This window comes from Spermophilus citellus (genome assembly GCF_964194105.1).
Source record: "Spermophilus citellus genome assembly, chromosome: 9".
Lineage (NCBI taxonomy): Eukaryota > Metazoa > Chordata > Mammalia > Rodentia > Sciuridae > Spermophilus > Spermophilus citellus.
The window spans coordinates 17,154,876-17,173,013 of record NC_138191.1 but is presented as its reverse complement, the minus strand read 5'-3'; the positions used below and the strand labels follow the sequence as shown (position 1 = coordinate 17,173,013).

General features: G+C 36.5%; 1 protein-coding gene across 1 annotated transcript in view; it reads right to left on the bottom strand.

Moving 5' to 3' along the window:
* The window catches only part of SPAG17 (sperm associated antigen 17), a gene marked incomplete at both ends in the record, with an annotated part of 210,593 nt that overhangs the window by 26,465 nt on the left and 165,990 nt on the right, over positions 1-18,138 (bottom strand). Inside the window, 7 exons of the mRNA XM_081307538.1 lie at positions 440-485; positions 967-1,080; positions 1,995-2,177; positions 4,108-4,235; positions 5,981-6,111; positions 6,218-6,363; positions 16,734-16,916. Coding sequence (XP_081163664.1) covers positions 440-485; positions 967-1,080; positions 1,995-2,177; positions 4,108-4,235; positions 5,981-6,111; positions 6,218-6,363; positions 16,734-16,916 — 931 coding nt within the window. The remainder of the gene's footprint in view (positions 1-439; positions 486-966; positions 1,081-1,994; positions 2,178-4,107; positions 4,236-5,980; positions 6,112-6,217; positions 6,364-16,733; positions 16,917-18,138) is intronic.

The window sequence follows — 18,138 nt, the reverse complement described above, 5'->3', positions numbered from 1 at the left end:
GAAGGCCTTCTAAGAGTAAACTGTTCCTGTGTAGACTAGTACAAGGTTTTGGTAATAATTGTATAGTTGTTCAAAAATTCTGTGTACAGGTATAGGGGTGAGTAGAGGTTGTTGATTGTTTCCTTCCTATAATATCTTAGTTACGTTCTAAATAGTTGTGTTTAACATAAAAGTCAAACAAATGTCAATGTGTTTCTACTCAATAGGTGAAAATTACAGATGAATTAGAAGCAATTATGGTTTTCAAAGAGCTCTTAATTCGAGCAGAATAAAACATAACACACAAAAAACATTACAACACAATATGGCCAATGTGGGAACGTAGGTGAATGTATGTGAGACTTTGCTATCAAATGAAAGAATAAGTAATAACTGTATTTAAGGTTATTCATCTGAAATTCGTAAATATATCACAGAAAAATATTAAATACCAAGTTACCTTCATCAGCATGACTTTTTGTAGTTTCCTCAATTTTAGGGAAAGACTGAAATGAAGACAGAATTACTTGATGATGATTATATTACATACAAAATTCACTTTGTTTAGAAGCATTATTTTTGAGCTCAGATTGATTTGTTATAGAAATCACTATAAAATAATTTTTAATACCAATATAAAATTTGATTTGGGGGCCATTTACATAAACAAATTTATGAAAATAGAAATCATTTTTTAATTTACATAAATTATTTTTTTTATTAATCCTTCAGGTTTCATTTATTACTTCAGTCAGTGTTTCAATTAATATCTTCAGAGATGTTGATTAGGAAGAACCCAAAATGTATTGGGAAAAATCAACAGATTAAAGAATAAGATTTCCACAGAAATAAGGAACTACAAGGAGGAAGGCAAATGCTTTACAGAAGTGGTAGAAACAGTATACAGCAATTCCTCATGATGTTTGTCTGGAAGGATCTAATACTGAAAAAGTAATAAAAACATTGGTCTATAAAACATTTTCTCACCATAACTAGCTTGAGGAGATCTGCTGCATTGCCCCTCTCCTCCTCAGTTCTGGAATCCTTGACCGTCATTTCCTGTAGCTCATCTTCTTTCTTTAGAATGTGGTTTATGTAGTCCTAAATCAGTAGAATAAAATAAATAGATAAAAATAAGGAATAGAGTAGAGAGAGATACCAACATGGTCAACATCTGCTGGAAATATTACAAAAAGATTAGCCGTAGATAAATTCACAATGCTTAACAAGCAGTTACTAGTCAAGCAATCTGAAAAGCCTTTTTTTTTTTTTTTTAGTAGTTTATATAAGCAAAGACCTACAAGGACCAAGAGAAAAATTTTAAGGATAGGGTAGAACTGCATGGTGAGCTCAGAGATGTCCTCTTTTTATCTCTGTGATTTAGAGCAGATGGGAAGATTTTCAGGTAAAATCTTTAAGAATCTATCTATAAATGTAAGTTGCTTTGCTCATGCTTTTGCTTCCAAGGGAAGTATAATTTACTTTTTCTGTGAATATTTGATCCATTTCTGCAAATAATGATCCTCCGCTCCATTGCTGGTGCTGGGCATATAGCCATAAACAAAACACATATGATCTCTGTTCTGAGGGAGTTAAGCTATAAAGTCAGATGTTAAGGATATGATCATACAATTAATTATATATTTACAAATTCTTAGACCACCTCCAAAGCAACAATACTTTCCATCCATGAACAAGTACCAGATTAACAGGTGGCTCTTTTTTCCCCAGATGTTGCTAGACTAGTTTTCTGTACAGTAAGAGGACTCTATGTAGCAATCACCTATGAAAGTTTCTTATCGTTTCAGTGTCTTTGGGGCCTCTCTTAATGATTCCTCCACCTTAGGGGAATCATTAAGTATCTGCCTCTCAAACTTCTACTCAGAAGATTGACATTCCATTGCACTAAATAAATATTGGTAGAATTAGGTAATTTCAGGTTCCTCAGGAAGCCAAGAGGAATGATTACCTTGTTCCTAATTCTTTTTGGGGTCAAATTACCTGGATTATATTACCTTAAGGGAAATCTGCAGCCTCAGTTTCACTTCATCCTTTATAACTTCATGCTGGATAAACTGGCGTATCTGTAGTACATCAGGGACCTTGAGAACAGGTGCTGGGGCACTCATTAGCTGTTTAGACCCAATGCAAAGCCCCTTCCAAATGCGAGTGCCAAAGGGAGGTCCTGGAGTTTTTTTCTGTGAACAAAACAAAGATTCACCAAAGAGATCAGAATATTTTCACAATAGTTTATATATATATATATATATATATATAAATGATATATAGATGGGTGCAATACTTTTCTTTTATTCATTTTTTATTCATTTATTTTTATGTGGTGCTGAGGATTGAACCCAGTGCCTCACATGTGCTAGCAGGAGCTCTACCTTAGCCCAACAATAATTGTTTTTTTTTTTTTTTAACTGAGTAATTATCTAGATGTTACACCAGGAACCATTCGTTAGAAATATGAAGGTGAAAAAAAAAATAAAATAAAATAAAAACAAACAAAAAAACCCTTCTTTCTACAAATAAAAAATAAACTGATAATAGAACAGGGCAAGGCTTCCTCTTTATGTGTGTTTCCCCAAATCTGGCTATTTAAAAATCCTGTTGCATGGGTCCCACTGAGTAGCATTCAGTCCTGAGCAGTACTGAACAGGGGAATGCAACAGTGGCCTAGCTCATGACGAACGGATGTTATCTCCTTAATACCCTCAGGGAACCTAAGACACTCAGAATCTTCGACTTTCTGGTTCTGTGTTCATTTTGTACTAGAAGGAGAGAGAAATTGGGCCAGAGACATGGGGCATTTTGAGCTCACTCTGAATTAGGCATGACTTTAGTCTGCTCAGGACTTTTTGAGAAGAAATGTCTACCTTAAACTCCTCTCTATGTGCTCCCGGTGACTCACCTCCAGGAGTGCTGTGCTTTACTCTCCTAAGTTCTCAAGGGAGCCTGTTGTGTGTCATTTTAAAAGGCCTAGTTAGTGGCAACCACTCAGAACCTGAGGTTCTTAGCGTAAGAAGTTTCAGAGGAAGAGAATAAACTTTTTTAATAATCCCAGATGCGGTGTATTCTTTATCACAACATAGTACTTTCAACTTGGATATAGCCTTGGTGAGATGTTTCGTGTGAATTTTTCATTTTCAGAGAAGGAAACTTAGGTGCAGTGTGATCTGTCTCAAATCTCACACAAATAAGAAGTAGAATCAGAGCCTGAATTCATGGTCACCTTTATCACATCATGTTGATTAATCACCAAGTTAAATGATAGAGGGAAAAAGCCTTTGTTATCTGAAATACCAATCACCTGTGTCCTTGCTGGTGTAAGATTGAGTGCAGGACAGCAACAATCACAACCCCAAGACATTATCCTCCTTTTTTGACACTAGTGTCCTGTTCTGATCATATTATCAGCATGTTCATTGATTTAATAACTTAAAACCTTACAATAATGCTGGATACATTTCATAAATTGTTTGGAAAATTAAATGGAAAAACTTGCAAGATGCAAGACTTCATAATTCTTGTCAAATATTTTCTTTCATTTTTAAAATTTTTTAACTACACACATTTTTCTTTCATTCTTAAAAAAAAAATCCAAAACCTTAGGTGAAGTTCTTTAATGCGACACAATCACAGTATTTACTTTTTAACACTACAATTGCAAAATCCATGTGTATTCCTTTACATTATTCTTACCTGCTTGGGTTGTGCATTTTTAATATATGAAGGGGGAAATGGGATGTGTGGAAGGCCAAAAATTCTGTGTTAAAACTAACAAGTAAGCAGTGACAGGAGGGAATGGCGTAATACCAGTAATTGCACGACAGGAGAGGTGTTAGAGGTTATTCAGAAAGGATATTCTGATATTGTAGGAAGATGCTCAAGTGTGCAATATAGGATAAAAGAAATAAAACCAAAATTAGCAAGTCAGATGTATTTCTCTAAAGTTCTATTGCCACATCTTCAAGTGTCAAAAGACCTCAAATAAAAAAACCTCATGAAGATATTAGCAATTTACTGGAGGATGAAAGGTATGAATATGTGGAAGAAGACCTGAGATTATGGTCCACTGATAGATGGACATGCAAATAAGTGACTTGTGCAGAACATGAATACCTCGACTGAGGGGAAGGTCTCCCATGACCTTGACTGGAGATTAGGAGGAACGATTGTACTTAATTCCTTTTTTATTAGCCACAGTGAAGCTTCATGAAAAGGACGAAGGACTGTGATACTCAGAGAACCTGGTTCAAAGAGAGTCATCAAAAGATTATAAGATTATTTCTGCATCCAAATTATTCTGATAAATTCAACAGATATCAACTAAATCCAACAAACACTTTTTAAAATTTAACTCAGGGGTGCTTAACCACCGAGTCATACCCCTAGTCCACCCCCCCCCCCCCATTTTGTTTTTTAAATTTTGAGTCAGGTTCTTACTAAGTTGCTTAGGACCTCGCTAAATTGCTAAGGCTGGCCTTGAATTTGTGATCCTCCTGCTTCAGCCTCCCAAGCTACTGAGATTGCAGACATGTACCACTGCACCTGGATCAACACACTTTTGAACTGCCTTCTACACAAAAATTTTAGTGAGGCACTGTGATTATGCTTAAGGACCTAACAATCTAGCAAGACGAGGAGGCTGTTAGTCACCATAACACCTAGAAACTTAACTTAGAGCACCTAGAAGTATTCATTAATGCCTCACTGTCTCTTGATAAACATGTCCAATTACTGACAGTTCCACCAACAAACTTCCTTGAGTCAATCCACTTCTGCCCTCTCCACAGACCCTACATTAGGTCATGTGCCTGAGAACCATCCTGTTCTGGACTATAGGAACAACTAGCCTTTCCACCCATGTGCATTCTAAGTGACCCTCTCCTGCAGTCAGCATGACTGGCTATGTTTATCCATAATAAAAATAATTCTTTGACTTTCATTGCTCCTGAAATAAAATGGTTATATTTTTTTGCCCCCTGCCTCAACTTGCACCATTCGATCTCTGTGCTCTAGTCACATTGGCCTTTTTGTTCACCTTGTTATACAATGTGTCATGATTCTTTCTTTGTGTTCTCTTTTCTAAAAAACTTCTCCCTCCTGCCTGAAGTAACCCTACTCATCCACTAGCTCTTGACTCAAGGGTCTTCAGGGAAGATTTCTATACTGCATCAGGTTCCTCCATTAGATGCTGTCATCAAACAACGTTCCTTTCTTTCATCAACTTCAGCCCAATTTATACTTATATGGTTATCTGTATTACTGTGTGATCAATGCCCATCTCTTCCATTAAAATATAAGCTCTGCTGGAAACAGGTTCCAGAGCTCACCATTGTATTCCTAGCACTCAGGTGGTATGTGGCTCCTGACAGGTTGCCAAGTGAAGCTAGTTGAATAAATGAGTAACAGAGAAATCTGAGATGAATTCTAATTCTCACACAGTTCCACATATGTACTGCATAATCAGTTAGAGATCCCTACGCTCCAGAATCACAACAGACAAGGCATATTACATTATGTACACCTGCAACAATCTACTAACATAAATTCCTAATGAGGATGGCTTATGTAACATCTCACATTGGCATTCTAACTCACACATAAAACATATTCTTTTCTTTTACTCAACTCCACCAAATCAAACCTTCCCAATGAACTCCCAAAATGAACTTATAAGAGACGTTTCATTTTTCTTGGTGTTTCCTTACCAGGATGAAATGAACTCATAAACAGGAGCACAGGCATATAACTAAACATACATACAGTTTTGCTTATAGAAGAGGAATTTGGACTCAGTTTGCATAGGTCAATGCTCAGATATAGCAAAACAGCAAAAGAAACTCAAAAAGCTACATAAATAGTTGACATGGCCAGGTCGAAAGTGCGGTAGAAAGTGAGCAAAGGTGAAATAGTGGAGAGGCTGGCATGGAATGGAGGGAGAGTGTGAGGAGGAGAGCAGAAGGGGGCTCCAGACACGTGGCTTCTCTACCTGGCTGTTCCTGCACTGGCTCTTGTAGAACCACAGCAGTTGGTTCTCCGTAGGCCAAAGACAAGTATTCTTCTATGTCACTGTCACGAAGAAGTTCCGTTCCTGACCCATCAGCATAGATAACAAAAAATCTGTTTGAAGAGGTAAAAATGTAAATCATGAAATATTCAGTTAAAGACTTCTTCAGTAAGAAATTGAGACTAAAAGTTGTGGAACTATTAGAATTAGCTTTTTTACCTGGGAACATGTTCACCATAGATTTGCAGAAAGTTCTTTTCAAAGTTAATAGATGATAAACTATCATATCCCTCAGTTTCTACATTTAAATCATCTTCCGATTTTTTTTCAGGTAACAAAGTTGACACAGTGCCGTCAGCCATGACCTAAGACACAGAGCATATAAGCAACGAACAGAAAAAAATGACAAGCTCATATTTCTGCTGATCCAATGTGAGAAAGAAGGTGATCTTTTGGTATACTCAGAAAATCAGGTATATTTATTTATAAGGGATTCTTCATTTAAGTATAGATTTTATTAATAAAAATGAAAACACAACAGCACGGTTCTTATAAACCACACCTAGAATGTGAAAACAATCTGGACTGCATTTAGAGGAAAGTTATTAGATTTGGGAGGGCCTAAAAGGAAATCTTATCCTGAGAGGACTTGTTCAAAGAATAGAGAATTTAAAAAGGTGTGTGATGGTTGTATTGAAATAGTAAAGAGGCCATTGCATGACGAAGCTCACATGCTGAGATTCCAGAATGAGGGCACAAGGGAAGAAACACAGGGCAGCAGGTCTACTGTCAAAATGGGAAACTGCACTGGTCTGTTGTTGCTATCTGCAGCTGGCATGCATCTCCCCCTCAAGGAATGTGGTTCAGGCTCACAGACCACTGAAGGGACTGCCCAAGAGGAGTGTCAACGCTTTGAGACATGCTTGCCCTGGGCAGGCCACACACTTCAGCCTGGAAGGGTTTGGCTTTACATTTCCATCTTCTCTTATTATTATTCTTATTATTTTTTGTTAGTTGAAATTTGTCAATTTGAACTCATGTTGGAAGAGTCTCAGTATTATAGCAAAGAAAAAATAAACTTAATCAGGGCTTCTCTGCCTATCAAAACAAAGTTAGGGACACCATGATATAAGTCCAAATCTAAAAAACAACTTGAGAGCTCCACATGGTCTGGCAACCTGGAGAGAGGCCTGCCCCAGCACCCCACAGCTTGGTGACCCGGAGAGAAGCCCACCCCATGTCCACACTCATAATTGAGGTTCTTTATCCACCAATGCATGGTTTCACAGCCCAACATCAGGGTACATATAGTCTTGAGGCTGCAGCCACCTCAAACTGAGATATCACTGCTTCTATCAAGGACCTGGTAAGATGTCACCAAGTTCCCCATGGGCCTGGATGCACCAGAGGTATCTCTACTAGGGGTGCTAATGGTTATCCTGTTGCTGAGGTAACAGGAAGTCTTGCATGGGGTTGCCTATCTCTTGTTTCTCCTACTAACAGTCAACTTATGATTCCTTTTTCACTAGTCATATAATCTAATACCTCTATGTTATCACATCCTACCTCATAAACATTTCAGCCAAACCCCCGTCCCCCTTTCTACCATTAGAATCTATAAACCACTACACAAATATATTGACTATATGGTAAAGACCACTAAACTCTTCATTTCTGATTATAGTGACAAAACTGTAAATGTAAAAATAGAAGCTAACTGATCTATGGCTGCATGTTGGATACATTGAGTGCTATATTATTGATCTCCCCTTTAAAGGTGAGGTATTGGTAACCTGTAGGCACACTATAAGACAATAGGGCAGAAGCTTCAATACCTCGGATCTACACTGCGAGAGAGGAAGACACATAGACATCAAGAAAAAAACAAAGGAGGAAAGTGCCCCAAACTAACCAAGATACTACAACAATAGAATCCATAGATAGTGCAATAGATGAAATGTCAGTGAAGGCGTTCAGAATATACATAACTAAAATGACCTGGGAATTAAAAAATGACCTAAGTGAGCAGATATAAGCAAAAATCCATCACTCCAACAAGGAGATAAGAGAACAATTATGGGCAACCATCAATCACACCAACAAAGATAAAAGAGAGAAAAATACAGGTTGCAAGAGATTACTTCAAGAAAGAGAAAGAGATTCTGAAAAAAAAAACCCAGAAATTCTCGAAATGACAAAAATAATAAACCAAATAAAAAACTCAATAGAAAGCATCACCAACAGATTAGTTCACTTGGAAGAAAGAACCTCAGACAATGAAGACAAAATACACAATGTTTAAAATAAAGTTGATCTCACAGTGAAGATGGTAAGCAACCATAAACAGAATATCCAAAAATTATTGCATACCATCAAAAGACCAAATTTAACATTTACTGGGATAGTGGAACGTTAAGAGATTCAAACCAAAGTAATGCAAAATCTCTTCAAAGAAATAATATCAGAAAATTTCCCAAGCATGAAGATTGGATTGGGAAAAAAATCAAATAAAAGAGGCCTATAGGAAAATAAATGTACAAAATTACAACAGATTTACACCAAGACACATTAAAATGAAAATGCCTAGCATACAGAATAAGAATAAAATTTTAAAGGCCTCAAGAGAGAAAAAATCAGGGCTGGGGATGTGGCTCAAGCGGTAGTGCGCTCGTCTGGCATGCGTGCGGCCCGGGTTCGATCCTCAGCACCACATACAAACAACGATGTTGTGTCTGCTGATAACTAAAAAATAAATATTAAAAAATTCTCTCTCTCTCTCTCCCTCTATCACTCTCTCTAAAAAAAAAATTTAAAAAAAAAGAGAGAAAAAATCAGATTACATATAAAGGAAGACCAATTCGGATCTCAGCAGATTTTTCAACCCAGATCCTCAAAGCCAGGAGATCCTGGAACAACATATACTAAGATCTAAAAGATAATGGATGCCAACTAAGAATCTTTATATCCAGCAAAATGAAGCTTCACATTTGATGATGAAATAAAAACCTTCCATGATAAACAAAACTAAAAGAATTTACACCAAGAAAGCCTGCACTACAGAATATTCTTAGCAAAATATTCCATGAGGAGTAAATAAAAAACAACAATGAAAATCTGCAAAGAGAAGAACTACAATAAGGGAAAAGCTAACCAAAGGAGAAACCAAGTCAAGTTAAATACCAAAAATAAACAAAAATGACTGGAAATACAAATCATGTCTCAATAATAACCCTGAATGTTAATGGCTTAAACTCACCAATCAAAAGACATAGGCTGGTAGACTGGATTAAAAAAAGAAGACCCAACAATATGCTTCCTTCAAGAGACTCATCTTATAGCAAAAGACACAGACTGAAGGTGAAATATTGGGATAAAATATACCATTCACATGGGCTACGTAAACAAGCAGGGGTTTCCATCCTTGTATCAAATAAAGTAGACTTCAAGTTAAAGTTAATCAAAAGGGATACAGATGGACATTTCATATAGCTTAAGGGAATCATTCATCAACAAGACATAACAGTTATAAATATATGTGCCCCAAATAATGGAGCATCTATATTTATCAATCAAACTCTTCTCAAGTTCAAGAGTCAAATAGACCACAACACAATAAATCTGGGTGACTTTAACACACCTCTTTCACCACTGGATAGATCTTCCAAACAAAAGCTAAACAAAGAAACCATAGAACTCAATAGTACAACCAATAACTTAGACTTAACTGACATATATAGAGTATATTATTTATCAACAAGCAAATATATTTTCTTCTCAGTAGCACATGGATCCTTCTCTAAAATAGACCATACATTATGCCACAAAGCAAATCTTAGTATAATACAAAAAAGTAGAGATACTACCCTGCATTTTTTCAGAGCATATGGAATAAATTAGAAATCAATGATAAAATAAAAGCTACTCCAACACCTGGAGACTACATAATATGCGACTGAATGAACAATTAGTTGTAAAAGACATCAAGGAGGAGATTAAAAATTCTCAGAGGTAAATGAGAACACTGATACAACATATTGAAATCTCTGGGACACTATGAAGGCAGTTCTAAGAGGAAATTTCATTGCATGGAGTTCATTCATTCAAAGAAGAAAAAGTCAACAAATAAATGATCTAATATTACATCTCAAAACCCTAGAAAAAGAAGAACAAATCAACCCCAAAGCAGTAGAAGACAGGAAATAATTAAAATCAGGGCTGAAATCAGTGAAACTGAAACAAAAGAAACAATTATAAAAACTGACCAAACAAAAAGTTGGTTTTTAAAAAATAAATAAATAAAATTGACAAACACTTAGCCTTGCTAACAAAGAGAAGGAGAGAGAAAACTCAAATTACTAACATACATGATGAAAAAGGAAATATCACAATACACACTACAGAAATACAGAATACAATTAGAAATTATTTTGAAAACTTGTACTCCAATAAAATAGAAAATATCGAAGGCATCAACAAACTTCTAGAGTCATATGATTTGCCCAAATTGAATCAAGATGATATACACAATTTAAACTGATCAATTTCAAGCGACGGAATAGAAGATGCCATCAGAAGTCTACCAACCAAGAAAAGACCAAGACCGGATGGATACACAGCCGAGTTCTACAAGACCTTTAAAGAAGAACTAATACCAATACTCTTCAATTCATTTCAGGAAATAGAAAGAGGCAATACATCCAAACTCATTCTATGAGGCCAATATCCCCTGATTCCAAAACCCAGCAAAGATACATTTTTTAAAAAAAGACTTCAGACCATAGATGCAAAAATTCTCAACAACATTCTGGCAAATCAAATACAAAAACATATCAAAAATATCGTGCATGATCAACTGGGTGTCATCCCAGGGATGCAAGTTTGGTTCAACATATGGAAATCAATAAGTGTAATTCATCACATCAATATACTTAAAGATAAGAATCATATGACTATCTCAATAGATGAAGAGAAAGCATTTGACAAAATACAGCACCCCTTTATGTTCAAAACACTAGAAAAACTATGGATATCAGGAACATATCTCAACATCTTAAAGGCTATCTTATGCTAAACCCAAGGCAAACATCATTCTAAATGGAGAGAAATTGAAGACATTCCCTCTAAAAACTGGAACAAGACAGGGATGCCCTCTTTCACCACTTCTATTTAACATAGTTCTTGAAACACTGGCCAGAGCAATTTAGACAGAGGAAAGAAACTAAAGGGATACAAATAGAAAAAGAAGAACTCAAATTATCACTATTTGCTGACCCAAAAAATACCTAGGAGACTCAAAAAACTCCACCATAAATCTTCTGGAACTAATAAATGAATTGAGCAAAGTAGCAGGATATAAAATCAACACCCATAATTCAAAGGCTTTTCTGTACATCAGTGACAAATCCGATGAAAGAAAAACTAGGAAAATCACCCCATTTACAGTAGCCTCAAAAAAAAAAAAACTTGGGTATAACTTAATAAAAGAGGTGAAAGATCTCTACAATGAAAACTACAGAACACTAAAGAAAGAAATTAAAGAAGAACTTAAAAGATGGAAAGATCTAACTTGTTCTTGAATAGGCAGAATTAATATTGTCAAAATGACCATATTACCAAAAGCACTATATATATAGATTCAATGCAATCCCAATTAAAATCCAATCCCAATGACATTCCTCATAGAAATAGAAAAATCAACCATGAAATTCATCTGGAAAAGTAAGAGACCCAGAATAGCCAAAGCAATCCTCAGCAAGAAGAGTAAAGCTGGTGGCATTACTATTCCAGATCTTAAACTATAGTATAGAGCAATAGTACCCAAAGCAGCATGGTATTGGTACCAAAATAGACCCGTAGACCAATGGTACAGAATAGAGAACACAGAGACAAACCCACACAATTGCAGTTATCTCATATTAGACAAAGGTGCCAAAAACATATATTGGAGAAAAGATAGTCTCTTCAACAAACGGTGCAGGGAAAACTGGAAATCCATGTAACAAAATGAAATTAAACTGCTATCTCTCATTATGCACAAAACTCAACTCAAAGTGGATCAAGGACCTAGGAATTAAACCAGAGACCTTGTGCCTAATGGAAGAAAAAGCAGGTCCAAATTTCCATCATATCGGATTAGGTCCCAACTTTCTTAATAAGGCTCCTGCAGTGCAAGAATTAAAACCAAGAATCAATAAATGGGATGGACTCAAACAAAAAAAAAGCTTTTTCTCAGCAAAAGAAACAATCAGTGAGGTGAATAGAGAGCCTACAGAATGGGAGCAAATGTTTACTACAAGCACATCAGATAGAGCACTAATCTCTAGGATATATAAAGCACTCAAAAACCCAAATAACCCAATCAATAAATGGGCCAAGGAACTTAACAGACACTTCTCAGAAGAGGAGATACAATTAATCAACAAACATATGAAAAAATGTTCAACATCTCTAGCAATTAGAGAAATACAAATCAAAACTACTCTAAGATTTTTTCTCACACTAGTCAGAATGGCAGTTTTCAAGAATACAAACAACAATAAGTGTTGGTGAGGATGTGGAGGAAAAGGCATACTCATACATTGCTGGTGGGACTGCAAATTGGTGCAGCCAATCTGGAAAGCAGTATAGAGATTCCTTGGAAAACCTGGAACAGAATCACCATTTAACCCAGCTATCCCACTCCTCGGTTTATATCCAAAGGACTTAAAATCAGCACACTGTAGTTATACAGTCACATCACTGTTTATAGAAGCACAATTCACAATAGCTAAATTGTGGAACCAACCCAGATGCCCTTTAGTATATGAAAGGATAGGGAAACTTTGGTACATATACACAATGGAATATTACTCAGCATTAAAAGAGAATAAAATCATGTCATTTTCAGGTAAATGGATGGAGTTGGAGAATATAATGCTAAGTAAAGTAAGCCAGTCCCCTAAAACCAAAGGCCAAATGTTTTCTGTGATATGAGGATGCTGACTCATAATGGTGATGGGGGTGGGGAGCATGGGAGTAACAGACAAACTTTAGATAGGGCAAAGAGGAGGGAGGGGTAGGGAGGGGGGATGGGAGAAGCAAAGATGGTGGAATGAGTTAGACATCATTACCCTAGGTACGTGTATAAAGACACAAATGGTGTGAAAATACTTAGTGTACAAATAGTGGCTTGAAATGTTGTGCTCTATATGTGTAATGTGAAATGAATTGCATTCTGCAGTCATATATAACAAATTAGATAAATATATAATTTAATTTTAAATAAAGGATATTAGGATTCCCCCAACACCCGCCTCTCTCTATCTTTGCTTCCTGGCAACTCTGTAGGTGATCCTGTCATGATGTACCATGCTGCCCTAGGCCCTTAGGCCCAGAGCAACAGGGCCAAGCAACCATGGACTGAAAGTGCTGAAACTGAGGCAAAGGAAACATCTCCTCCCTTGAAGTGGCTTTAACTCAAGTATTTTGTCACAGTAATGGAAAGCTGGCTGACACACTTCTTATTGCTATTGCCATTTCCCTTTGCTTGCTAAATCTTTGGGTATTAACAGATATGATTTCTTTTTAAGGTCATCTTTGAAAGAATATTGGGGCTATTTGTTGTAATTGTTTTGTTTTATAGCATATGTTGTATGTTTTCTCATTTGTGACTTTAGTCGTATGAGATTTCACTTTTCTCCAAGTAAATCCAGCTATGAATTTGTAAAAAAAAAAAATAAAAATAAATAAATAACTTCACACTCACTAGCCAATGGAGGAAATTCCAATTTTGGGAAAGGAGAGCAAGAGCGAGAGAGAGCAAAGAAGGAAGGGAGGGAAAAAATGCTTAGAGTAGGGGTTGATGAACCTTTTTGGTCAAGGACCAGAAGTAAATACTTCGGGATTTATAAGCCTTACATTCTCTGCTGCAGCTACTCAAATCTTCCATTATTTTAAAAATTTGTTCTAATTAGTTATACATCATAGTAGAACGTATTTTGCATACTATACATATATAGAGAGTATAATTTCTCACTCTTCTGGTTATATACAACGTAGAATTCCATTGGTTGTATAATCATATATGCACATAGGATAGTAATGCCTGATTCATTCTATTATTTGTCCTATTCCCATTTCCCCTTCCTTCCCTTCATTCCTCTTTTTCTAACCCAAAGTACTTCTACTCTTCCCTAACCCTTGCCCCCTTATTGTGAAGTAAGCATACACATATTAGAGAAAACATTCAGTCTTTGGCTTTTGAGGATTGGCTTATTTCGCTTAGTATGATAGTCTCCATTTCCATCCATTTACCAGCAAATGCCATAATTTCATTCTCTTTTAGACTGAGTAATATTCCATTATGTATATCTATCACATTTTCTTTATCCATTCATCTGCTGAAGGGCACCTATGTCGGTTCCATAGTTAACTATTGTGAATTGAGCTGCTATAAACATTGATGCGGCTGTTTCACTGTAGTATGCTGATTTTAAGTCCTTTGGGTATAAACCAAGGAGTGAGATAACTGGGTCAAATGGTGGTTCTGTTCCAAGTTTTCTGAAAAATCTCTATACAGCTTTCCAGAGTGGTCACATCAATTTGCAATCCCACCAGCAATGTATGAGTGAAATTTCCCCCCACATCCTTGCCAACATTTATTGTTGCTTTATTCTTTTTTTTTATCCAGGAATTCTAATCACTTTCTGTCTTTTACTTTTTTATATCTTTTTAAAATTTTTATTTATTTATTTTAATTAGGTATATACTACAGCAGAATGCATTTTGATTCATTGTACACAATTGCAGCACAACTTTTCTTTTCTCTGATTGTACACAATGTAACGTCGTACCATATTGCAGTCATACATGTACCTAGGGTAATAATGTTCATCACATTCCACCATCATTCCTGCCCCCATTCCCACTCCCTTTCCCTCCCTCCCCCTTGCTCAAAGTTCCTCCATTTTTTCCATGCACTGCCCCAGGCCCCGCCATTATGGATCAGCATCCACTTAGCAGAGAGAACATTTGACCTTTGATTTTTGGGGGTTGCTCGTATTCTTGATAATTGCCATTCTGATTAGAGTTAGATGAAATCTCAGTGTAGTTTTAATTTGCATTCCTCTAATTGCTAGAGATGTTGAATATTTTTTCGTATATTTGTTGACTGATTGTATTTCTTCTTCTGTGAAGTGTCTGTTCAGTTCTTTTGCCCATTTATTGATTGGGTTATATATATATATTTTTTTGGTGTTAAGTTTTTTTGAGTTCTTTGTATATCCTGGATATCCTGAGGAGCAGGTGGCAAAGATTTTCTCCCATTCTCTGGGCTCTCTCTTCACACTCTTTTTTCCTTTGCTGTGAAGAAGCTTTTTCATTTGACGCCATCCTATTTCTTGCTTCTTGATTTTACATCTTATGCTTTAGTAGTCCTAAGTCAACATGATGTAGATTTGGGTCTACTTTTTCTTCTGTTAGGTGCAGGGCTTCTGGTCTAATGCCTAGGTCCTTGAACTACTTTGTCTGCTCTTCCATTATCGAGCCAACACAACCAAAGACAAGTAAGTAAACAGAAGTGTGTCTGTGCTCCAGTGGTTCTTCATGCAACAACACTAAACTTGAATTTCTTATCTTTTTTACATAGATGCAATATTCTTCTTTTGATGCTTTTTTTACTAAAGTGTAAAAAAAAGCCCAACAAACCATATTTAAGTCATAGGACATACAGATCAAGTGGCCAGGCCCTGCCATGCCTGGACCAGAGTGAGAGGAGAGTCTCAGAGTCCACAGACAGAAATGGAAGACAGATCATTGCCACAGAATAGCTGAGCACCTATCCCGACTCTCTGTCTCCCCATTCTTGGCCTTTCTAGACGGTTCTCCGTGGACTCTGCCTGGTCACGTACATTTGCCTGCAGCCTTGTGTTTGCTCTCACTTTTACCTGGGTACAGACTATTCTTGTATGGTTCTTTGTGGTGGCATTGTTTTTGTTTGTTTATTGTTGGTGCATTATCATGATAGTGGGATTCATTATTCCATATTCATACCTACACATAATATAATTTGATCAGTCTCATTCCCCAGTACCTTCCCTTTCCCTCCCCTCCACTCTCCCCTGATCTCCTTGCTCTACTGTACTGATCTTTCTTCTATTATTATATTAACTAGTACACACACACACACAGAATTCACTTGCAATATTTGTACATACACATATATAACATAATTCCCTAGTACTTCCCCCATGCCCTCCCCTCATTCCTCCCTCTTGATCCCTTTCCTCTCTATTCAATTGGTCTGTTTTCATGAGATCCCTCCCTTTTATAATCCCTTTCCCCCACCTCCAGCTTCTATATATGAGAGAAGACAATCCACTCTTGACTACCTGAGTCTGGCTTATTTCACTTAGTATCATGTTTTCCAATTCTATTCATTTACCCACAAATGACATAATTTCATGTGGTGGGATTATTTTAAAAATGTCTACTAATATTTCTTTATTTCTGTTCTGATTATCTATTGGGTTTTAACACGTCTATTGCCCCAATTGTTGGGTTTGCCATCCCCATCAAAGTACACTTGAAAAATCAAGGAAAAAATAATGGCATTCATCATTGTTTGCCCAAAGCATTGGCAGAAAGTGGCTAACTGAAGCCCAAGATGATGGAGGTAAAATCTACATGGCCATTGAAACATGAAATGTCTTAAAAGCAGAGCCACAGGCTCTCTCTCCATACTGAAGATGTGCTTCACCTGAAAGCTGTTTCCTTCAGGATCCAGGACCTCACAGATAATCATTGATGTGTGCTTCATGATGTACCTGCTGGATCTCAGGTGCTCACGCTTTTGGAAATGGTAGATAGTACTGGAATCATGGCAGTACGTAGCTGAACAATCCCTATCAATGTAAAGGCAGCCTGTGTTTGCAGGTAGCACCTGGAAGGGGAAAGGCAAGGCACAGAGTATCCTCAATTTCTTATTTGCATTTGAGGTCTTAGAAAATCATGTTAGGAAAAAAAAAGATGAATAGGTCCTAATCACAAACTGTTCTTTCCAGGAAGAAAACATAAACCAAGAGAGACTTGACCCTTGGGAAGGACCACTTGATAAGACAAGCTGAATTATTAAGATACAGTTCTTCTGTGTTCTCACGTTTCCTATCCACTTTAATATTTCTTCTAAGAAATTGCTCTGTGCCCTTTATTTTCTACATTTAATGCATTTTAGCTGGGGTAAACAAAACATGTAAAACCTATCAGGTTTTTAGATAAAAAGCATCTCTAAAAGGGCCCAAAGCAATGGGATAAATATTAGAAACTTTTATTGGTTCTCACACCTCTTGTGACCAATGGAGTCCTTAAGTAATAGAGTTTATGTAATGACTTCTAGTTCAGAGAGATTCTTTTCTGAAACATAATTCATGAATTATAAATTCACCATTTAGGACTATTGGGGAATGGGAAAGGGATGGAGAGAGGTGGGAGGGAGAGGAGAATGAAGGATGGACTTGACCAATGTATGATATATATATGTGTGTGGGAACATCCTAGTGAAACCCGGTGATTTGTGAATTATGTGTTAATAATAAAAAATTTCAAATAAACAGTTATACACTTTAAAAGTGTATACTTCAGTCATTTTTTTAGCATGTTCCAAAATTGTGTGGTTATTACTAATTCCAGAACATTTCTATCAGTCCCAAAGGTCCCCGATCCCATTAGCAGTCATGTGCATCATTCCTGGCTCTAAGCTCTGGCAACCACTAATTCCCTATATCTGAATTTACCTGTTCTAGACTTTTCATATAAATAGAAGCATGCCCCATGTGGCCTTTCCAGTCTAGCTTCTTTCACTTAGCATCATTCCATTTTATGGGTGAATGATATTTCATTCTATGACTATCTCACATTTAATGTACCATTCATGAGTTGTTGAACAGTTTTTTTTTAAAGTAATCTCAAAGCTCTGCTTTAATCATCCATGTGTAAGTTTTTGTGTGGGTGTGTGTTTTAATTTTTCTTGGATATATATCTGCTGAGTCATATGACAACTATGTTTTATTTTTGAGGAATTGTCAAGCAGTTTCCCAAAATAATGCAGTATTATTATCCGCACCAGCAATGTGTGCAGGATTCCAGTTTTCCCACATCCTAGCTCA